General features: G+C 44.2%; 1 protein-coding gene across 2 annotated transcripts in view; it reads left to right on the forward strand.

The window, feature by feature from the left end:
* The first annotated feature begins 5436 nt into the window (after positions 1-5436).
* The window catches only part of LOC134088692 (ribonuclease inhibitor-like), a 27796-nt gene continuing 8232 nt past the window's right edge, over positions 5437-25000 (forward strand). Inside the window, exons 1-5 of one of the 2 annotated variants that reach the window (XM_062542774.1) lie at positions 5437-5482; positions 13081-13251; positions 21829-22002; positions 22254-22427; positions 24951-24997. In XM_062542774.1, coding sequence (XP_062398758.1) covers positions 5472-5482; positions 13081-13251; positions 21829-22002; positions 22254-22427; positions 24951-24997 — 577 coding nt within the window. In that variant the 5' untranslated portion in view covers positions 5437-5471. The remainder of the gene's footprint in view (positions 5483-13080; positions 13252-21828; positions 22003-22253; positions 22428-24950; positions 24998-25000) is intronic. The other variant, XM_062542785.1, reaches the window with a different exon arrangement.

Raw genomic sequence — 25000 nt, forward strand, 5'->3', positions numbered from 1 at the left:
GACATTAAACAGGTCTATCGTGTGTGTGTGTGTCCAGATCTCTAATTTAACAGTCCTAATGCCCATGGGCATATATTGTATTGCCTCTCACTGAGTGGTATCTAATGACTTAAGCAACCTTTATATAAGCTGTATCTACAGCTGTATTCCATGAAAGTGATGCCAACATAATAACACTCATGAATCCAATCAGCTGGAGAAAACAGATGTGGATGAGGCTGGCGTGTGCTGTGTCCTTCATGTTTCTCTGGTCTCTGTGTCCATCTGAGCTTTCAGCAGGTAAGTGCACACCTGCCACCACTGCCCTCAGCACCTGCCCAAGAGAGCAGAGAGGCTGGTCAACACACTCCCGCTGGCCTCTCAGCTCAAGGCAAGAGCGGAGCTACGGAGGGGCAAGTGGAATCTGATGAAGACGCATCCACAGCCCGACTCAGGCGCCGCGTGAAGAAAGCTGTGGCTGCTGTCGCCCCTTGCCACCTCTGGGCCAAGGGCAGGGGAAGATGGAGCAGCGTCCTCAAACCTCATCCCTCCCCAAGCCTCCTCGTCCACTGTGTTGCACCAGGAAACACTTTGCCGGAGCGCTCCAGGCAGTAGGACGTCCACCCAACTCTTTGGCACTGATGCAGAGTCCTGCAAACAGGAGCAGTGTGTTGTGGCGCCTTGCTCCTCCAACAGCAGCTTGGACTACTTCCTGTACTCATTCACACAGGCACGCCAACCTGAAAGTGGGATCCGTTCAACACAATGTGTTCAGGCAACTGAGCATGTGGTTCAGAGAAAGGAGTTTAGTGTGTTAGCAGAGAAACAGTGGAGAAGGAGATGACCGGTCTAGGGCACAAGAGGGCTCAAACAGAGGCTTCTCCTCGCCACCATCGCCATCGGCTTACTGCTAAGGGATTCAGCCTGGATGTTTTGTTCCAAATAAAATATAGCATTTCAACAGCAATGTACGCTTCATTGTATGCTTCAATGTATGTTTCATAATGATTCCAGTCATCAGAGTTTAGTGTTTAGCGATTGTGAAAAGCTGTAATGAATAGTGCTATAATGTGGAGTGTTTTCTCATTTCATGTGTGAGGAGGAGGAGCTCATGATGAGCTTCTACACGCAATACTACATGAACATGGACGCCTGCGTAGAGATGCAGCAGAGGCCATTTTAGGGGGAGATGGAACAGAAGCCATTTCAAATGCACACATGAATGATGTAGCCGTGCAGGACTTGTGCAGGACACTGTAGGCTGAAGGAAAACACATGGTGTTGAAAAGGCAGCGGCTGAGGCCTGGGTTAATCAGCACAAGCCCCTTCATAAGCCTGATCTCAAGTGCTGCAATAGCAATACATGCATACAGTAGCACCTTATCATTGCATCACATGGCCAGTCCATACCAGACCTTTGGAATCACTTCACAAATGTTTAGCTTTTTTTTTCTTTGAGTGACTTAAAGATAAATGTGTGTATGTGTGTTTGTTGTGTCATAGCTGTATAAGCTGCAGAAGGCCTAACATTTAACTTGGAATGAAGTACTGTAGCCTATCTACTGTATCTAGTATGTTGATGGTGCATACATCTATGCAGTACATCACTTCACACATATAAATGTGTTCTATTGCACAATGATGTGTTTTACAGCATGGTTATGTGTTTAGAGTTCTGTCCAGCTGATGGCTGGTCCGGTGACCCCCTCCCAAGTTGTGTTAAGAGTTCTGTCCAGCTGATGGCTCGTCCAGTGACCCCCTCCCAAGTTGTGTTTAGAGTTCTGTCCAGCTGATGGCTGGTCCGGTGACCCCCTCCCAAGTTGTGTTGAGAGTTCTGTCCAGCTGATGGCTGGTCTGGCGACCCCCTCCCAAGTTGTGTTTAGAGTTCTGTCCAGCTGATGGCTGGTCTGGCGACCCCCTCCCAAGTTGTGTTTAGAGTTCTGTCCAGCTGATGGCTGCTCTGGCGACCCCCTCCCAAGTTGTGTTGAGAGTTCTGTCCAGCTGATGGCTGGTCTGGCGACCCCCTCCCAAGTTGTGTTTAGAGTTCTGTCCAGCTGATGGCTGGTCTGGCGACCAGCTCCCAAGTTGTGTTTAGAGTTCTGTCCAGCTGATGGCTGGTCTGGCGACCCCCTCCCAAGTTGTCCACGGGCCCTGCTGCCCCTGTGCTCCAGCCCTCACTCTGAGCTCCTCCTGCTCAATCCTGGTGACCTCTGCAACAACAAGGTCCTTCCTCTCCTTCCTGCTTGCCTTGGACCATAGGATGGGTGGGGCGCTCCATCCGAGGCCTGGCCGCCCTGTCTGGAGTGGACCGTGGCCAGCACGTGTTGATGCTGCAGTCTCCCCATCAGCTTCTGCACCTCCTCCTTGCACCTCCTCCACCTCCTTCCAGTCTCCACTCTGGCGTTTGCATCAGCCACTGCCCTGTGGGAGGAGTCCCTTAGCTCCATCCCCAGGCTTGCCTTCTCCTGCCTGTAGCCCAGGGTGATGGAGTTCAGGGGGAGCTGGAGTGAGCTCCATCCATACAGGCCAGCAGCTGAGAAGCAGCGCGGTAGGCCCAGCCATTTGATGAAGGATGAAGGAGTTGGCTTTTGCCTCCGTCTCCATCTAGGCCTGTCGCACCTCCAGCGGTGCCTGTGGTGGACTGTGCACGGCAGGGGCGTCCTCTTCCCTGAGGCCTAAACTGCCCATTGCCCATGGACTTCATATTGAGCATTAAGTTAGGACTGTTGAAAGAGCATCAAGCTACAGCCCAGTTACTGACTGATCACCATTGATCATGGACCTCGTTCATTGTTGATATGTTTGTGACCAGTCTCTGTGTGTGTGATGTGTGTTTTATGTAACCTATCACACTCATTATGTAACGGGTACAAGGTGTGTGTGTGTGTGTGTGTGTGTGTGTGTGTCTGTGTGTGTGTGTCCTACCAGTGGCTTTGCTTTGTCAGCTTCCTCAGAGAGCTGTTTGGTGGATGTGCTCAGTGTGTCTCCACGTAGTCCCAGGTCCTTGAGCAGGCGTGATGTTGATCTGCCCACAAAGCCTCTGGCTCCCACCTCCACCGGCTACAGCCTCACACTCACTCCATCCACTTTCTCTGCACTCCGCCACCAGGTCTGCATACTTGGCCTTCTTTCTCTCGTAGGCAGCTTCCAGTCCCTCCTCCCATGGCACTGTCAGCTCCATCAGTATAGCTGCCTTCACAGCTGCAGACCACAGCAGCACGTCTGGTCTTAAGGTGCTGCTGCATATCTCCTGTGGGAACTGGAGCTGCCTACCCAGGTCTACTTCCATCTTCCACACCGCCCCTGGTGTTAGTAGCTTGGCGGGTGGTCTCTTGCTGGTCTGCATTGCGGGTTCCCCCTGCCTGAGGAAGTGGATCCTGCGTGGGCTCTCTGATGGACTCTGGTTGTTTGCCTCCTGCCCACTTTTCTCCAGCACCTCTGCCAGCTTCCTGAGCACTTGGTGGTGTGTCCATCTGAGCCGACCCTGTCAGTGCTGTTCTGCAGCCCCACAGAACATGCTGGAGTGAGTGAGCCATTGATGGGCCCGCAGAGGTCACAGGGTTGCTCTGCTCCAAGCCATTGGTGGAGGTGTTGAGGGCTCGGGAGGGTGTCGTGTGTTGCCCTGATGAGGAAACTGAGCCGAGCCTGCTGCCCCAGACCTCACTCTGAGCTCCAGGTCACAATGCAGAGCTGGACCAAGAACACAACTCCTTTACTGAAGTGAAATAGAGATGCACCTTCACTAATATTACTCCAATACAAGTACACAACTCCTTTACTGAAGTGAAATAGAGATACACCCTCACTAATATTACTCCAATACAAGGGAAAGTTGCTAAGTCAGACTTACAATATTTTAAAACATTTTCAAAAAATAGATTCTTCATCATTTAATAATGTAGGCTAAAGATGTATCTACAGTATGTGGTGAATGTCAGGAGATTGTCTCATTTCATTCCAACTTCACAATGATCATGGAGGATAGTCTGGTGAACACCAGACCACTTCTCAAATCTCAGTTGCTAACAGGTTTGTCTTGGCTCTCTCATCTACACGGAGGATGTTCTGATGAAGATTTTGCTGTCACCATCATTACCACAGTGGTCTGTTGCATTACTGAATCACTTCAAATGTGTTTACAAGTCAAGATCACTAAATGCTCATATATCAAATGTAGTGGAGTAAAAATCACAGGTGTCCAAAAGAATCAATGCTCAAAGTAAAGTACACTAAAAATCATCATAAGTACAGTAATTAGTATCATGAGTACAGTAATCAAGAAATGTATCTACTGTCCACCCCTGTAAGATTGTAGGCCTATGCCTTTACGTTTAGTCACTGGTACCAACAGGAAGGCAAAGTTCTTTGATTGAATGTATTTGGCAAGATTTGCATCTGTTGTATTTTTTATGTGTACTGAAAAATGCACAAAATAAATAGAAATAAATAGAAACACAATTTAGAATGTGTCTTTGTAAAGAACATAACCAGTATGATGATTTTCTTTCTCCAGTAAAGATTGTGTAACAATTTTATCAGAGCATTCAGAGTGCAGCAATTGTTTTTACCCTATTGGTTACATGTAGGCCTACAGTTGGAACCAACAGGATATGAACACTTTGGAGACTTTACAATAACAGACATGTTTGATGGAGATGGCATTTTAAAGTCTGTTAAGGTATGTCTGTAAGGATATGAGGAGGTATGAAGTGGATGTTAATTTACTGCAAGTCAGATATGAATATTTTATATGCATGGTGTCAACTGTGACCTGAACAACGAGAATGCAGTACCACTTTATGGCCACAAGAGTGTAGTGTTTACCTTTTAATACGCGCTTAGGGCAAGTCATAGTAGGCTACTACGGTCCACTCTGCTTCCTCTGCTCAATGATATTTTTTAAGTTTTAAGAAGGTTATAAACCTACTGTAGAGAGTTACAGCTCTGTCGAGATTTACTTCATTATCAGTATATTGTTCTCATTTGCACTTTGGTAGGCTAGCCTACACACAGTTCAATGAAATATTGTTCCCCTTGTGTCAACATCAAACAGGGCAATAAATAGGATAAAAACACATAAAATACCCTACAGCATAAACATATGGGAGGAATAGCTTATAGAGTGTTAAAGTGCAGTGGAGAGTAGCTGCTTGAGCAGAATAGCAGCACAGTAGCCTATTGCAATTTCAAAGCATGGCTGCATTTTTAGTCCAAACCAAGTGCCGTTCAGGACAGGCACTAAGGGCCACAGTTCATTAAAATCCTAACAGTGGAAAGTAGCCGTTCAGCATCTTGCTGGATCTGGAGCGGAGGTCCCATTATCTTTTCTCGGAGGATAGGCACTGATGATCTTGCTGGCTGTCTTTACAATACGGCGTGTGGCCTAGCGGCTGGAAACGTTCGCCCACATGATGAACACGGAACAAGTCAAATCGGAAGTACATCTGGAGAGACATCGTCGCAGAATATGGTGTTCAGCCAAGACGATTTACATGGATGTACTGTAAGTAGATGAAGTGAGTTAAATAAACGGTTCGATCCATATTAGCCTACTGAGAAGTGTAGGCTAAATTGATGTCGGAGACGTCATGGATTTGCTCGTTGACTAGACGGCCTACATTTCAGTCAAAATAGGTCTAAATGTGCCTTGTAAAATAATCTGTCGAATCGATAAACTGAAACCTAGTTGCAAAATAATTAGTTCGGCCTATCTATTGGCTATTAGGCTGCCTTTTTAATAATAAGCTGCCTTTTAATGAAAACGTAGCCTAGAGTTTACAAATTATTTACCTTAAGCAAATGTCTACATTGTGTGGTTATAGCGGATAGACGGACGCAAAGCGAATGCAGAAGTGCCGTTCACCCTGTTAGGAGTTGATGAACCACTGAAATGATTTTGGAATCATTTTAAAGTAGGCCTAGAAAAGCTCTTTAGTGTTGCTTTAATGTCATGTTTACATATAGCCTAATTATAACCTAATTCAAAATAATGTATTTATTCATGAATAGGCTACGCCTTAATTACAGAAAATTTTATTTTTAAAAATGTATTTTATTCATTTATTTTTTTAATCAACTTTCCACCTGCAGCATTTTGTAGCCTATAACCTTTTAGACTCCCCCACTGAACTGAACTGAAGTGAATCCCCCACTTTGCTAAAAAAAAAAAAAAAAAAAAATGGGTGGTGTGGGTGCAACTCATTTTAGACTCTGCGAGAGATTTCCGCCTTGCTAAAGATTTCTTGTTTCCCCTTTTCGACCCTAGGCTTTTGCTCTGCGAAAAAGAGGAAGTAGTAAGAGTTTCGTGTCTGTTGCAAAGGCCCCTTTTCGACGTGTTTAGGATGCACGAAAGGAGTGATACAAGGAAGAGGCTCTCTCCGTTTATGAATCAAAATCCTTAGTCAGGAGTGCAGGGTCAACAAGAAGAAATTATATGGAAGGCTTAGTTAAATCTCTATTTTATGCTCCCTATTCAACCAAATCTGACTTTTTTAGTGCCAGACTTCTATGATGTAGCCTACAAGACATGGCTATAGTAAATCTAATTTGGAATTGGGAATTCAGATAATATTCACCTTCTCGTCAAGAGGGTTTAGAACTGGGTTTATGGGGGTCATAGTTTCCTCATTGTAAGTTGTGTAACACGGCTGGGGGAAACAAGTTCCTTTATCCCACCAGAAATTGGTTAACCTAATTTTACTCACAAATTAATATGGATTTTTTTCAAGGGTGAATCTGTATAACACGCATGGCATATAGCAGATTTAATTGTATTTGTAATCATTTGAGCTCTGTTTTTACATACATTAGTTACTAAAAACAGATTTCTGTATCTTTACTTTTGTGATATGCATTTGGACCTTACAAAGGCCCCTGAATTTTATTTTACAGAAACAAGCCCGCTTAATAAAGTCCGGTTGGTTTTGTGACCATTCAGTGCAGAGGACTTTCCTTCCTAAATACACAGTTGAGTTAGCTCCAGTATATGTCAGTGCATTGCGCAGTAAGTCTTTGGCCATTAACGATGTCTAGAAAGTAAGCCCTCAAATGGACAACTTACAAGCTTCCTGCCTGGTCTCCTCTGTAGGCGTGCAAGAAGTTTAGCATTCTCGTTTACACAGGGCAGCAAAAAACACGAAAAAAGGACCCTGCTGCCTTTCAACAAGGAAGTCGACCAACATACCATAAACATTTTGTCATCATTGCCGGGACACCGTAACACCGGGGCACATGAAACTTGGTGGGCATGTAGCCCCAGACAGTAAACTTTTACGAAAAAAAATGTTTCCTTCCCGGGGTCAACTCCACCCCCGGGCTGGCCCCCCCGAAACCCAAAAATTACAGTTTTTCCTCAATAACTACCTGAACCGTGGCACCGAGGATGACGAAATGTTTATGGTATGTTGGTCTCAAGAGCCCACATCAACTTAGCTTTTAACCTAACTTAGTCATTTGTGATTTGCACCCCCATGGTAAAAAATGAAAATGCAATATTATATTGCTTCAATCTCCCCTATCTTTGGATGAGATGTTATGAACTGCACCAAATTTCATGTGTATGATCATCCTGATATCCTCTGGGAGTATGGCAAGTTCCAGTGGAATTCCATCCATGGGGGGCTATAAAATAGATTAATTTATACCCATCGGCCTGTAGATGGTGGTATTAAGCGAAGGGTTGCTCTGGGTGCTGGATGCTACGGTCACACACACACACACACACACACACACACACACACACACACACACACACACAGTACCTACACACACACGCACCAGCACACACACATATGTACATAAAATGGTACACAAACACATGCACAAACACGCCCACACGCATGCACACACACCCTCACACACACACACACACACACACACACACACACACACACACACACACACACACACACACACACACACACACACAAGCAGGCAAGCACTGACACACAAAAGCAAGCGCACACATGCACACACTCATTTACACACATAAAAGTTGCAGTAGGGGATGGAGTAGACAATGGAAACAAAAGCGTGATTGATATTTGCGGAGAGAATGTGCAGGACTGAGCGGCGGTCATATTATGTATCGCTTTGCGGTACATACAGTTATTATTTATTATTCTTAAAGAATGTTATTCATCTAAAGGTTCGACTTCTGCTTATTGAGTGTAGTGCCCTCCCCAATAGCCCCACATTGCATGTTTGTTTGTAATGGATGCAAAACAGGCTATTCTGAATGTCCATGGCGGGACGAATTAAGCTGAAGTCACGACCAGGCAATAAACCCCATGTATTCCAAGTAAATTCGCTCACTATATTTTATGCAGGTGAGACATTCAGCAGTTTTAGAAAGATGTTAATTAATTGGGGCTATCAGGTAGGGGGTAAACTAGCCTAGAGTTTTGTGATAACCTAAGAAGACTGACGGCCTGTCATAAAGTGCACTGTAATTTGGATGTGCGGTGGTCTTACCCATGTAAAAACAAAGTGAAACTAGAAAAGCACACAGAGAGCGCAGACCTCCGCCTGCATTGTTCTTCCTAGGTTGTCATACATTTGAACCTAAACTTTCAGATCACCACCACGTGGCCATACCATGCCATTACACCACTAAGATAAATACATAAAAGCCTCCGGAATCCCGACGGAATTATGGATCACTCCCAAAATTAATCGTTTCTTCCTTGGGTCATGTCCGACATTCCCTGCAAAATTCATCGAAATCCATCCATTACTTTTAAGTTATCTTGCTAACAGACAGACAGACAGACAAACGCCATCCCTGATGAATGTACCTCCTTGGCGGAGGTAAAGGACATTTTGTACTATAGAAAACGTATATCTTTGGAAACATATTATTCTAGCTATAGAAATGGATTAGTGCATGGTATTTCCATAACCACAAGATATATACGCGATTCACGATGACTGCAATGAGTTAACATTCCACGTAGCAGCAATCCATCAGAAATAGCCCAACACCTTTGCAGTATCATTCATGACTGTCAAATACTGAAGTTGTGGGAAGTGTAGGCCTGCATAGCTTAAAGAGACACTATGCAGGATTGGCGATTTCATCTCCGGTTTCATTTTATTTAGTTTTTCTTTTTCGCTCGTTTTATGCTTGCATATTTCTCTGCAGAGCTTCCCCGATAGCTTTAGCGTGTATATTTAAACATAGGCTATATATAAATATATAAATTGCAAGCGTGGTTCTTCTTGTTCCTTACGTGTCTCAGCCTTCCAGATGTAAACAAGGAGCGATCGTCTCCTGAACAAACTGCAAGGTTGCAATAGCGGATAGGGACACTGGGGGCGGGAGGAAAATTTATATTGCTGTTTTCAATAAAACTGGTCAGTCAAGCAAAACAACGATTTATAAGCGATTTTATGACTATGAAAAAGTTGCATAGGGTCTCTTTAAACTGTATGTTTAAACTGTAAGTTTGAGTTCAATGTCAGCATGTTGACTTTAAAGTAGACACGTCGAGATTAAAATCAACATGATATTTCAACTTTATTCTCGAAATTTCGAGTTTAATGTCGACATGTTCACTCTAAAGGGATATTTCACCATTTTTTGAGTTTAGCCCATTTCCCACCTCCCCTCGAGCAAAACAATTGATATTTACCTTTTTCCCGTTCATCCAGCCATTCTGTGAGTCTGGCGATACAACTTTTAGCTTCAGCCTAGCATAGATCATTGAATCAGATTAGACCATTAGCATCTCGCCTGCCAGCATCATGCTTAAAAGTGCAGAGCTGGACCAAGTACACAACTCCTTTACTGAAGTGAAATACAGATACACCTTCACTAATATTACTAATATACAAGTACACAACTCCTTTACTGAAGTGAAATAGAGATGCACCTTGACTAATATTACTCCAATACAAGTTAAAGTTGCTATGGAAGATTTTTACTGAAGTTGAAGTACAGAAGTATTTACTTAAAAATGAAAGTCACGGCTTGTAGATCAAATAGGCTCTAGTGTTGATCAAGGATGGACCAGATGAAGAGTTGTTTGATGAAATGCGTTTGGCAAATTTGGCAACATTTGTATTCTTTTGTATAGCAAAAAAAAAATACAAAATAAAATAGAAAAAAATTATTTAGAATTTGTCTCGTAAAGAACTCATACACAACCAGTATGATGTTTTTGTGCAATTGTGAGACAGTAACAGGCGGAAGATTAAAGTCTGTTAAGATGACTGTCTGTAAGGATAAGAGCAGTTCTGAAGTGGATGGTAATTTACTGAAGTCAGAGATGAATATTCTATATGCATGGTGTCAACTGTGACCTGAACAACTGGAATGCGTAGAGAGATTGTAAGCATGCACTTAGCAGGAAGACCACGGGCAAATGTAGTACCACTTTATGACCACAAGAGTGGAGTGTTTACCATTTTATAAGTGCTGTTTTGAGTGATTATCATCTATCTATTAAAGCAAGGAACGTCTGTCTGTCTGTGTGTGTCACTGTCTGTCCCACGCATAACTCTCGAATCGCTCATCCGACTGACCGAACCGCTCATCCGACTGACCTAAAATCTCTACACTTTACCTGACGTCACCCCATAAAACTAAAGGCCTATTCGGACGGGATTAGTTTTATGGGGTGACATCAGGTAAAGTAATAATTACCAGGTAATGTAGTCCCGTCCGGACGCGCCATGTCAGCAAACATAACGGAGTATGTCGGTGACATTTACAGACACTTTTACCTTCCGTAAAACGGTCCGGAGAAATTACCTTAGGTAATATTAATCCCGTGCGAACGCGACCCTCTGTAAAGATGTCTGTAATATTTCGTCACATCCTGATTGGAAAACAATTCCACCATAGTCTGAATGAAAACATGACATGCTGTGTAGCTCCTAATAGGACGTTAGCAAGTTTGCCTATTAGCTTGATATTGTTAGCCATTTCAAACTACTTATGGCATAACATAAAGCTAACGTTTGCTAGTTTAACCAACTTGTAGTCTTTCAAATCTGAAAATGCCGCACGTACCTGACGCAAAGTATCACGTGCACAGCGACGAAGATGTGACGGCAGAACGTAAACGTAGTTACTCCTCCCATGTCAAGTAAAATGACAGAGATGTCTAGTCCCGTCCGAATTGGACATTTATATTACAGAGGTCATATGATAAACCTGCATTACTGTACGTCCCCCCATAAAACTAATCCCGTCCGAATAGGCCTATAGTCTGAATGAAAACATAACATGCTGTGCAGCTCCTAATAGGACGTTAGCTAGTTTGCCTAATAGCTTGATATTGTTAGCCATTTCAAACTACTTATGGCATAACATAAAGCTAACGTTTGCTAGTTTAACCAACTTGTGTAGTCTTTCAAATCTGAAAATGCTGCACGTATCTGACGCAAAGTATCACGTGCACGGCGACGAAGATGTGACGGCAGAACGTAAACGTAGTTACTCCTCCCATGTCAGGTAAAATGACAGAGATGTCTAGTCCTGTCCGAATTGGACATTTATATTACAGAGGTCATATACACAGATTTCCTGTTTACTAACAAAACTAGATGCGCGCGCACCCACGGGGCAGAAGACGCCGAATGGCCGGTCTTCACGTTATAAAGTTAACCTAATAACCAGCTGCTGTACGCTATAATCGGCATTTTTTGTATGCCACTGTTGTCTAATTGATGATAACATCTCATTTATGAGCTTATTTCAGAGTTTGTCGTTCGTTTTCATTATTTATAAAACATCGTCTTTTTGCCGGTTTTGGTGGTTTCTGGCAAATATAGGCTATGCATTACTTTACATTCCTGAACATTCTCTAACCATCGTCATTTTGAATAGTGCTGTTTTCGGCACTAAAATTCATTTTAATCTTTTCACGGAGAGCAGCTGCTTAATGCTGTTCATGGTGCTTTCTGCCCCTTGCGTGCGTGCGCATGTTTTCGAGAAATCTATGTATGGTAAACCTGCATTACTCTACGTCCCCCCATAAAACTAATCCCGTCCAATTAGGCCTTTAGATTTCGCAGATACTGACAGCCAATAACTTGTTCTGTTTGGTTTGGGCTATCCAATGAGTGCAGAGCTAACCCCTCCGCCCTGTATCAGTTGAATCACACCCCATAATCGCAGCTGAATGGAGCAGTTTCAGACTCATATTCTGACAAGAATTGAGTATGACGTCGTCAGGCTACTGATTGTTGTGCCTGGTTTGAGAGGAAGTTGACCCCAGATCAGTTCAGTGCTCCCTGCTGGTGTGTCCTAGCCTGGCATAGCCCTCCGTAAGCTTCCGCTCGATTTTCATTTCCCTTCACCATTACGTCTGGGTCTAATCCCATTGAACTCGATTTCCCAGGATGCATTCCATCCGGACCAATCAGCGAACGGGGGGGATCGGGGGAGGGGGGTGTTAACGATGACGTCGAGTATATGCGCATTGTAGTCTCTATAGCTGTCACGACCAAACGTAGCGATTGGGTAAAATCAGGCCCAATCGATTCAAACTTCAACAGAGTTCATGCCTCCTGCCTGAAATCGATTCTGAATGGAGTACAGTTAGGTCCAGACCCTCTGTACGATATTAGTACGAGGGTTTGGTATGACCGGGCTAGGTGTGTCCATGCACATAGAGCTCTACATCCACACAGGGAGCTGGACACTGAGGTTGGGATGACTAGTGGGAGTCCATTTGCAGGGAAGCTGTACAAGACCTAAGCTGTATTATCTCATTTTGCACACTGTTTTTCTCAAAGTGATATTACTGCTTTAATATTCATCATAAAACTAGGCAGTGACCCAACACATTGCAACAAGACTCATTTAGAGATGAAGCGGTCAGGCTACAATGTCTGTAATTGCTGCAGGAAGGGGATTCTGTGATGAAAGCTAATTTCAATCACAACCCCATTCTTACAAGTAGAAACTATTATTTCACTCAATGTCCTCTATTCCTTTCCCTATTTATTTGTATTATAATGTGTCAATGTCTGTTAAATAATGTTAATAAGATTTTAGCTAAAAACTTTTGATAATAATGGTAAGAATATGAATGTATGCATGCCACCATTCTGTTTTCTGACATCTGTCTCTTGCCCTCTCACTCTCTGCAGACTTGCTGGTTGTGAGTTAACAGAGGTAACCTGTAAGGCTGTAGCCTCTGCTTTGCAGTCCTCCATCTCCCTAAAGGAACTGGACCTGAGTTACAATGACCTGAAGGAGTCTGGAGTTCAGCTTCTCTGTACAGGACTCAATAGCCCTCACTCTAAGCTGACAACATTAAGGTGTGTATGTGCACACATATTGTGGCACTGTTGGCCGCCTATATGTATTTTTTTTAGAATAAATCATCAGCTGCAGTATGTGTTAAAACAGACAGAGTCAGTGCCAGCTTTTGAAAACAAGCTGTGACATGATGGCATCTGTGCTGAAAGGGACTTCCCAGCTCTGACCTGCTAGCTTGACGAGCCAGACCCACATCAAGATGTAGGGTCTGGACACACCGTAGACAGGGCTCAATCGGAGGGGTGGGATAAACAGTTGTCTTTCAAATTCCCTCCCCGCGATAGGATAACGCGAAACGAATCATCTTCTTGTTTTCAAGTAGCAGGATGCGTAACCTTCCCTCTCCACGCAATAGGATAACGCTAAACGAGACATCTTCTTGTTTTCAAATAACAGGATGCGTAACCGTCGCAACTTCTGGTCCACTGAATAAAGATTTGTCCCTTTTTAAAATTAAACACAAGCTGGGGAAATGAGTGGTGAAATGTTATTGTATATACATATTTATGCTAAATATATTGTATATACATATAAATACAACATGTATTTATTTTCCTATTATTGCTTTGTATTTATGTTGTGCTATCCCTTTATGGAACACGCAAGTTTTAGGCCGGGATGGGGGTTTGGTCTGATAGACAGGCCAATGAGGGGAGACTGTCAACTTTTTGAATGGAGAGCGCCGCTGCGAAAGGGAGAGTTTTCGGAGACAGGTTACCTGGTAAAGACGCTGTGTTTTCTTTGTTCCTATTGTTCTTTGGGATTACTATTTTTCGTTGGACTAGTACACTGTTTTTTGGAGCGCAAGCTAAGCCGCGATCGTCTGTTTTTTACCATAAGGATTTAAACGCGTCGGACTGGGCAATTTCCTGACTGTCATAAACTAAAGGTTGCGGTGAGAGAGAGACTTTATTTTTCGTTCTTTTTTGCTGGATACATGGACTAAACTTATAAGAGACTATGGTTATCTTTTGTTTCCTTTTGGACCGGACCTAAAACTGTTCGTATAATTGTTTGTTTGAATGCGGGGAAGAAGCCGGCTGTGGGAGGGGAGGGTGGTTTAAATGCTGTTTATCACTGGATAGTTTCAATGATTATGAAATACACTTGATAATAGACACGGTGAACGAAGCATTTGGTTATGTTCATTCATTTATAGATAGAAGTGTAGTGTTTTGGTTGCACCGCCGTGCGCAACAGATGCTGATTAAGGTGCCGCGAATCCGATTTATTATTTGTGATAAAACCGTATTATTAAGTATTGAGGAATTATTACAGTGGTGGCCAGTACGGGGATAGGGTACTCCTTTTCAGCATCCCACGACACTCTAGTTCTAAGTTATTTTAAGGTTTTTATTATCGAGTTATTTTCTGAAGGAAGATATAGGTTACGGCTGATGGCGTAACATTAGTCCTACACGCAAACCAACGTTGTTTGAGTCATTCCTTGGCCTAGACATTTCAGGTTGCAAAGAGGGCAAATAATTACACAACTTGTTCATTTACATTATACATACTTTATTGACATTCAACATGAGTTTGCAAGAACATTCTGATAGGCAGGATAGGCCTGATAGGCACGTCACTGTAAGAGAGCCCCGTGGAGATGTCACTGAAGTCTCCAGCCTATTAGAGAAGATGTATCTAGATGAACAGTCACCTGAGCAATTAATACTGGATGATATCGGAGAAGACGTCAATGAATCAATAAGTAAATTAGATGAAAGAATTGTTCAATGTGAAGACAATATTGACACGTTTGACCAACGCCTTAAAGATATGGTTGAAGCCTCCATCAGTAGGGAAGAAGGCTTACGGACATCCATGGACAGGCAGCTGCAGGAGATGAAGGCTTATGTGGATGAGAGAAGATCACAACTGGAAGTGAGCATAGTGGACTGTTTGCGCCGCCGTGACAAGAGGTGGAGTGAAGAAGTACAAATGCTCTCTCGCAGAAGTTCACGCAAATTGTGGAACCCACAGGCAGTTTCAACTCCGCAGCAGGGTGTAATCACAGGAGAGAGTGTCATGTCCGCATTAGGCATACATGGTCGTAGTTCAAAGCCTCCTATTCGCGTTGATTTTCCGAAATTCGGGGAGTCCACCACACGCACCACTGACGTCACTGAATTTGTTGAACAGTGCGAAAATTTTCTATCTTTACGGCCATTAAACGATCAAGAATTGTTGGGAACGCTAGGCACAGTCTTGAAAGGTCCTGCCCACAGCTGGTGGATGGCGTCAAAGAAAAAAATAAAAAACTGGCCAGATTTTAAGACCGCTTTTCTCGCAGCATTCTTGACTGCCGACTATCAATCAGAGATAGAGGAACAGCTACGTGTGACCGTACAGACTCCAACACAGTGCCTGAGAGACTTTGCATACGACTATAGAGCACTTTGTCTGCGGTGGCGGGCTGACATGAGTGAAGAGGAATTGGTGCGCCGCATCCTGAATGCCTGCAATCCACGCTTGGCCAGTGCTATGCGGGGCACAGTGACGACTGTGGACCAATTAGTTAAAACCGGCTCGATGGTAGAACGTGATTGGGCCTCTTCCAAGGATTATTGGAGTAAAATTCAAAGCACTAATCCACCTGACCGCCAAAATAAGAAATCATCCCAAACGTCATTAAAAAACCCAAAACCAGACAAAAGTGGAGAACTCAATACAATGCAAGGCATCCCATCACTCCTAGTAATCCCAATAGAGATCAGGGGGGCTAGAGGTGATGCTGTATTAGACACGGGCAGTACATACACACTGATTAAAGAAAGTTTATGGCAACAGATAGCCCAGAAGGGGGAGGGGCTACTGAACTGTGATAATCAGGCTTTTGTAATGGCAGATGGGCAAGAAAGCAGGGCAATGGGGAAAATACCATTAATGATGAGTTTGCATAATGTCTTGTACAGAGTGGACACCTATGTGTTAAAGGATGAAAGTCTATACATGCCGATTCTATTAGGGTTGGACTTTCTCCGCGCTACTCAGATGACCATTCAACCATCACAAGGGAAGTACTGGATTCCTGGAGATAAAGTCCACAACTTCCTCTCTAGGACTAGAAATTCCCTTAAATGGTCTGGTGCAGGTGTGCACTTCTATATGGCCACAGAACGACCTGAGCCATCCCCATCTGAACGCCTGAACATAGAATCTCAACCAAAAATAGTCCAGCCAATGCTACATAAATGGAACTCTGTATGGACTGAGAAATTAGGTTGCACCAACATCGTTCAACATCAGATTCTGACCACAGATGAAGTGCCTGTCCGGAAACGGGCTTACAGAACATCCCCTCATAAGCAAGCTGTTATCCACGAGCACATAGACAAAATGTTAAAAGATGAAATAATAGAGCCGTCATCCTCTGCATGGGCTTCACCAGTGGTGCTTGTTCCCAAACCTGACGGTTCATTCAGATTCTGTGTTGATTATAGAGGGGTGAATGCCAAAACTCACCACGATGCTTACCCAATGCCATTGGTTCATGAGATACTGGAGTCTATGCAGGGCGCTGCTTACTTTAGTACGTTAGACTTGAAAAGTGGCTATTGGCAAATTATGATGTCTGAAGAGAGCAAGAAGAAGACTGCTGTGATCACCTCGGAGGGATTATTCCAATTCAAATCTATGCCTTTCGGATTACGCAATGCTGGAGCTTCATTCCAGCGTTTAATGGAACAAGTTCTAGGCGAATTGAAAGGGAAGTCATGCTTTGTGTACATTGATGACATCATAATTTTTTCTAAAACACCTGAACAGCACCTTGTTGATTTGGATGCAGTTTTTGCCAAGTTACATCAGGCGCAACTCACCCTTAATGTAAAGAAATGTCATCTGTTCCAGACTCGTCTATCCTTCTTAGGTCATATTGTGTCTGGAAAGGGGGTGGAGGTAGATCCCATGAAAGTGGCATCTATTGCAGAGTATCCAGCGCCCACAGATTTGAAAAGTCTACAGAGGTTTCTGGGTCTCATTGGATGGTACCACAAATTCATACCCAGAATGGCAGATTTGGCCGCGCCGTTAAACCATCTGAAGAGAAAGGGAGTTAAATGGGAATGGACAGAAACCTGCCAGCGTGCTTTCCTTGCACTAAAAGAGGCCCTCCTATCTTCGCCGGTACTGTGTCAACCTATGCCAGATGTGGAATTTCAAGTCCAAACCGACGCCAGTGACGTGGGGCTTGGTGCGGTCCTCACTCAGCAGCTGGATGGAGAAGAGAGAGTGATCGCGTTCGCATCCAGGGCTTTGCGAGGGGCCGAAGTGAGATATTCCACGTCCGAAAAAGAGTGTTTAGCTGTCGTATGGGCAGTAGAAAAATGGCGACATTTTTTGGAGGGTACCATGTTTGATGTATATACCGACCACAGTGCCTTAACTTGGGCCTTCAACTCACCCAAAACCAGCTCCAGGCTGACCAGATGGACCCTCAGACTTCAAGCTTTCAGCTTCAGGGTGCACTACAGAAAAGGATGCTGCAATGTGGTGCCAGACGCTTTGTCCAGAGCACATGCAGTGGTAGATGGGACTGCCTGGGTGGCAATGGCGAAAACATTCTGGGCAGACCTTCCCTCATCCTTAGCTGACATTGAACTGGCCCAGAAGAGAAGTCTCCTGTGTGATGAGGTCAAAGAGGCTGACCATCAAACCAAAGCAGGCCGCGTGCATTACCAAGAACAACAAGGTGTGCTGTACAGAGGAGTTCCGTCAAGACATGGGGGCTATAACTACCAGGTGGTGGTGCCAGAGGTGATGGTTTCACAGTTCCTAGAATATTTCCATAGTAGTCCATTCGGAGGCCACCTGGGAAGAATGAAAACTTTACGGAAGATATTGGAAGTGGCCTGGTGGCCGACCATCCGAAAAGATGTGTGGAAATATGTTCAGGAGTGTCGCATATGCCAAGAATATAAGAATCCCATGGCTAAACCCTCAGGAAAAATACAGCAGACCGTGGTCTCTGAACCAGGAGAGACTATTGGGGTGGATTTCATGGGGCCTTTTCCACTGAGCAGAGCAAGGAACACTGTCTTAATGGTAGTGGTTGATTACTACTCGAAGTGGGTGGAGTTGTTTGCCTTAAGAGATGCCAAAACGCCACGGGTATGCAATATCCTGAGAAGTGACATCTTCACAAGGTGGGGCGTACCGGCGTACATTGTCTCAGATCGAGGCCCACAATTTACCAGCAATCTAATGGAAAAATTGTGTGAGTCATGGGGTATAACACAAAAGTTGACCACAGCGTATCATCCCCAGACGAACCTCACTGAAAGGGTCAATAGAACACTGAGAACAATGTTGGGAGCTTTTGTTGGTCAACATCACCAAGATTGGGATCGCTGGTTACCAGAGTTTAGGCTAGCTATTAACACCGCTGTCCATGAAACCACTGGGGTAACACCAGCAGTCTTAGCCGTAGGACGTTCTATTAAGGGCCCTTTAGAACGTCTCCTCCATAAAGCTCCCACTCCACACACTGCTGCATACAACTCCCTACACCAACATGCAAAACTATGTCAAGAAGTAGAGAGACATGTGAATGCAGCGAAGGTCAGACAAGCCAGATATTACAATAAACGGCGCAAAAGTGTACAGTTTGCTGTCGGCGATCTGGTCTGGATCCGAGCGCATCCCATGTCCAAAGCATCAAATAGGTTCTCAGCTAAACTTGCACCACGGTGGAAAGGACCAGCTAGAGTTGAGAAACAATTAGGGCCTAATAATTACCGAGTGTGTTGGGGTGCTGATTTGAAAAAAGTGGACAATGTGAATGTGGTTGACCTAAAGCCATATTATGGCCCTCCGATGCCGCTGGCTGGGGGGGGGGGTCTCTGTAACAAATCCACTGAATAAAGATTTGTCCCTTTTTAAAATTAAACACAAGCTGGGGAAATGAGTGGTGAAATGTTATTGTATATACATATTTATGCTAAATATATTGTATATACATATAAATACAACATGTATTTATTTTCCTATTATTGCTTTGTATTTATGTTGTGCTATCCCTTTATGGAACACGCAAGTTTTAGGCCGGGATGGGGGTTTGGTCTGATAGACAGGCCAATGAGGGGAGACTGTCAACTTTTTGAATGGAGAGCGCCGCTGCGAAAGGGAGAGTTTTCGGAGACAGGTTACCTGGTAAAGACGCTGTGTTTTCTTTGTTCCTATTGTTCTTTGGGATTACTATTTTTCGTTGGACTAGTACACTGTTTTTTGGAGCGCAAGCTAAGCCGCGATCGTCTGTTTTTTACCATAAGGATTTAAACGCGTCGGACTGGGCAATTTCCTGACTGTCATAAACTAAAGGTTGCGGTGAGAGAGAGACTTTATTTTTCGTTCTTTTTTGCTGGATACATGGACTAAACTTATAAGAGACTATGGTTATCTTTTGTTTCCTTTTGGACCGGACCTAAAACTGTTCGTATAATTGTTTGTTTGAATGCGGGGAAGAAGCCGGCTGTGGGAGGGGAGGGTGGTTTAAATGCTGTTTATCACTGGATAGTTTCAATGATTATGAAATACACTTGATAATAGACACGGTGAACGAAGCATTTGGTTATGTTCATTCATTTATAGATAGAAGTGTAGTGTTTTGGTTGCACCGCCGTGCGCAACAGATGCTGATTAAGGTGCCGCGAATCCGATTTATTATTTGTGATAAAACCGTATTATTAAGTATTGAGGAATTATTACAGCATGTCAGTCACCATTATGTTAAGCCCACCCACCGACTCTACAGTATACACGCTGTGATTGGCCCGCTGGTGCTTCGGGTTCTCAGCTCCCTGGCTCTATGGATCGTGCCTAGACTGCCCCGCCAGCCAAATTACATTTGCTGCCGCTAGGGGCGTCTAGATTTCTAGGCTACTGACCTGCAGGATGCAGTTTAAGATCAAGTGCATTGTCATGTTGATATTAACAGAATAACAGTAGATCCAGAGGTGATTACCAGGGTATTTAAAACTATATGCTTTAACAAGGCAACAGGGCCAGATGGCATGTCTGCTTTTCTTATTAAAACATTTGCAGAGGAACTCCCACCGGCCTGGCATCCACTCTTTCAGCTCTCTATAGATTCCCAGTGTGATGTGGCAGCTCATAGGCGCGTCCTAATGGCGGCCGCTATGAGCTTTCATCTTCATTTTACCGTTTGAACTCACTCATGCTGATAACTTCACTCCTGTCCTCCATTATTACATGTACTCGTTGTTGTATGTAGAAACGGATGGGAGCACACATACTGAAAACTGTGCCAGACATTTCACTCACCTTTCATTCATTCATTCCATATGAAATTATGTTTATTGAAAATATCCATATATGGCAGTAACATCAGACAGGTTACGTCTTACGCAAATATTTAGACAAAAATGCACCAGCGTCTCCATTTCCTGCGGAGACTGAGAGTCTTTGGGGTTTGTGAGAGCATCATGTTAATTTGGTATAGAGCCACCATAGAGTCCATCTTGCACTATGGCATCACCAGCTGGTTTGGACATCTGACAGTTAAGGTCAAGGCCCAACCAGGTAATGTGGTCACATTACCAACACAACAGCTGGACAAATGATGGAGTCCCTTCTCTCCTCACTCTCCAAGTCATATCTGAGCAGTCCACTCTACAGCAGGCTGACAGAATTCTATCTGACCCCTCCCATGTGCTGTACCAAGAATATGAGCTCATGAACACAGGAAGGAGGTACAGGGTCCCTTTCTGTTTAGCACAATCACTACAAACATTCCTCTGTCCCCCTGTCAGTCAACATGATGAATGGGCAACGTGGGCAGAACAGTAGGAAGGCCCAAAACCAATACTAAGTGCTGAGTAGGGGGCTGTGTATGGGGGCTGAACTGAGTGGAGATGTGCTGAGGCTGTGGTGTATGGATGTGCTGTGTGTGACTGGAGAGTACAGAGAGAGAGAGAGTGAGTGTCTACTTTGGGACTGTGCTTAATGGGACTGGGTGGGAGAGAGTGCTATTTATGGGCTATTTATTGGCCTTTTAACATGATGTGAGTGTCATTTATAGCATGACCGATCAATGTGAATGTGTGCCCTTTTTGTATTTTATATATTTATTTACTCTATGTATAGCATATGTGCTATGTCCTGTGGTGTGTTGTGTATTGTGGCTGTGGCAGCTTACCCCTTATCCAAAACACATTTCTCCCTTGGGAGACCTAATAAAGGAACCTTGACCTTGATGCAAGCATTTCAGAATAGTGGAAAAGAGAATGCAAAAGTCAATTAGATACATTTAGACTTCTCTGATTAGTCAGGAAGAGAACAATTATTTGCCTTAAGTTAAGTTAACCTTAGGAACATGAATCACCCCTGCTGCCCACATGACACTACAAGACAACAACAACAAGTTGTTTACATGGCTGCAGAGTGTGTAATGTAGTGTTTCTCCAGTCCATGTCCCTGCTGTGTACATAATGTGAGTGCTACACACATCTGTGTCTGTGTCCATCCTCATGAGATACAGTGACCTCATGGTGCTAAAGGATGGCCTGAAAATGTCCAGTGTTCAAAGACTGACCTTCCACTCTCCTTTGAAACAGGCTCAATCTGTGCCACCTCTCTAAAGCAAGCTGTGAAATGATGGCATCCGTGCTGCGAAGTGCACCTTCCCATCTGAGAGAACTGGACATGAGTGACAATGACCTGAAGGATCAAGGAGTGGAGCTGCTCTGTGTGGGACTAAGAAATCCACAATGCAAGCTGGAGACACTGAGGTCAGTAATTAGGAATGTTATGTAATATAGTGTTTTACCCACCACATAGTAAGAAACACCAGTGTGCCTGTGTGTGATGTCAAATTGGACATCTGTGAATATTTTTTGTGATTTGGACTTATAATGCCAAATGGCGACATTTAGGGAGTGTCAGTCAAAATTGACTGAATATACAAATGGTTACTTTGTACACCTTCAAATCAATGCATTTTCCTTCATTTATAATTAAGAAAGAGCATCTCTTGTTTCAGACTGTCTGGTTGTCTCATCACACATGAGGGCTGTTCTCTCTTGTCCTCTGCCCTCAAATCAAACCCCTCCTACCTGAAACAGCTGGATCTGAACTACAATCACCCAGGAGACTCAGGTGTCAGAGAGCTCACAGACAGACTGAATGATCCCATCTGTAAACTAGAGACGTTGAGGTGAGATGTGTTACATCTTAGATGTCCTTCTAGTGGAGCTGTTCATCCATTTGTGTCCTGTGTTGGAGAGCTTTCTTTGTGGAGACTGAATATTCTGTGACGTTTCCAGATGATTCCCTTCCACATATTAAACTGGGCATGTTGTGGCCCTTTAAGTACTGCAAGTAAAAGGCAATCCCCCAGACTTACACACACATACTGTATGAGGCTTGTGAACAGTTTGAGAATAGTGAGTATGGCTTGGTAGCTGGCCATGGTCCTGGGATGCCACTAGTGAAGATCACATGCGAGTGATGTCCAATAACTGCTTCCCTGGGTTGAGAAAAGAAATATATAGTAGGCTTGTCGCCTAGCCTAGAAATCTAGACGCACCTGTCGCCAACTGTTCAGACTAAGACCTCAAGATCGCTTTCATCACAGGCCACTAGCAGAGGGGAAGTAAACAGGAATTGGAAACCTGTTAAACTAGTCGGATATCTTGCATTAGACTAATCTTGGGTGGATGTAGATTAGTAGGCGTCCAAGGTCCAATGACCAAGCATACGATTTCCATTGCTAGGGTTACGTTTGTTCTCATGACTAGAAGTGAAGGCTGAATAGTGCGTATCTGCCCAACTTAGCCTGAGACCGGTGGGGAAAGCATCTGTGGTGGAGAGTGAGCTGGATGGGGAGGACTGTGTAATGATATGAGATGTAGTGATTAAGTGTAGGCAAGAGTGAGCATCTTCTCTGTTGACCAGAGTGGTGGTAGTATAATAGGAGACTGAGGATGTAGAATCGCCTTGGCTACAGCGAGGTAAGGGGATGCATTGCTACTGTTAGAATAGACTGTAAGAAAATATGTTATGGTAAGTATGTTCTAGACACTGGAATAAATTGACAGAAAGGTGATTTAGAAGAGTGGAGGAGAGGCTCAAGTAAGCGTAATTCAGTCAGCGTTACTGATTGGTCAATATGATCTGTTTGATATGAACCTTTAGGCTACTATGATCCATGGCTTGTAGATAAGGACACATGGATGCAGATCTACACCAGATTAACCTCACTATGCCACATTTCCTCACTACATCTCAACGGCCAAATGGCAAATATGAGTGCGAGGCTGAAAGTGAGTCTGGAACAGAATCTGTTGCTATGATAAATGTGGGCCTCCTGCATGACTGAAGGTGGAAACTCTGCATTCCAGATCATGAGCAGGTTGTGAGTTATCAGAGCAGCGCAGGGGTCTGGCATAATCCTGCGTCTGCATTCTGTGCATGCGGTGCTGGCTAAGTGTGTGACTATTACATCCACGCGGCATGTGGAGGTGTAGTGTGCCTCCATATTTGTGCAAGTGGGGTGGAGGTGTGGGGCTTTTGCAGCATTTCTCAGGTCTCAGTAGAGCTGTTGCTGCATGGGTCTCAGCAGAGCTGTTGCTGCATGGGTCTCAGCAGAGCTGCTGCTGCATGGGTCTCAATAGAGCTGTTGCTGCATGGGTCTCAGTAGAGCTGTTGCTGCATGGGTCTCAGCAGAGCTGTTGCTGCATGGGTCTCAGCAGAGTTGTTGCTGCATGGGTCTCAGCAGAGCTGTTGCTGCATGGGTCTCAGCAGAGCTGTTGCTGCATGGGTCTCAGTAGAGCTGTTGCTGCTTGGGTCTCAGCAGAGCTGTTGCTGCATGGATCTCAGCAGAGTTGTTGTTTCATGGGTCTCAGCAGAGCTGTTGCTGCATGGATCTCAGCAGAGTTGTTGTTTCATGGGTCTCAGCAGAGTTGTTGTTTCATGGGTCTCAGTAGAGCTGTTGCTGCATGGATCTCAGTAGAGCTGTTTGCTGGGTCTCAGTAGAGCTGTTGCTGCATGGGTCTCAGTAGAGCTGTTGCTGCATGGGTCTCAGGGCTCATTTCATCCTATCTGTGGCAGCCTTAAACAACTATTGGACCTGGGCTGGAAGAAAGCTGTTAGAATGCCATTTGCGTGATTAATATCCAATATTCAGCACGATACAACATACGACAGTATACATGATAGGCAGATGGAATAGGCATGAAATTATTAGTAGGTAGATGGCATGAAATGCGTAAATAGGCAGATGAAATGGAATGTTGTTCCATGGCACTGCTGGGTGCCCAAGCTGATGGTGCAGGGAAGTCTAGTGTGACTCTCAGCATGGAATGGGTAGAGGGTAGAGGGGCAAAGGGAGGGAGCAGTTGCCCCCTCAACAACTGGAAGGGGCAGTCAGGGAGGAAGTCCTGGCGTAAACAGCAGTAAGGAGGCTTTTATTCCCTGTGTGAGTGATGGCTGTCAATCAACCCCATGGGCTCCTCCTAAACTTTGTTTAGAAACATCTTTAAACGCTGAGATGGAGCTGGGGAACAGCATTCTAACATGAAGTGGAGATCCTTGCAGTATAAAATGTGTTGAGAAGAACATGGAAGTTTACTCTTGATATTGAATATGATATTCTTGATATCGAATTCATAATAAACACATCTCATACTAAATGCAGTGATGTGTCAAAACTGTATTTTCTTCTCTCATCCTTCTTAAGGTATGACCATGGAGGAGAGTGCAGGATTAAACCAGGACACAGAAAATGTG

The sequence above is a fragment of the Sardina pilchardus genome, chromosome 1, assembly GCF_963854185.1.
Source record: "Sardina pilchardus chromosome 1, fSarPil1.1, whole genome shotgun sequence".
Lineage (NCBI taxonomy): Eukaryota > Metazoa > Chordata > Actinopteri > Clupeiformes > Clupeidae > Sardina > Sardina pilchardus.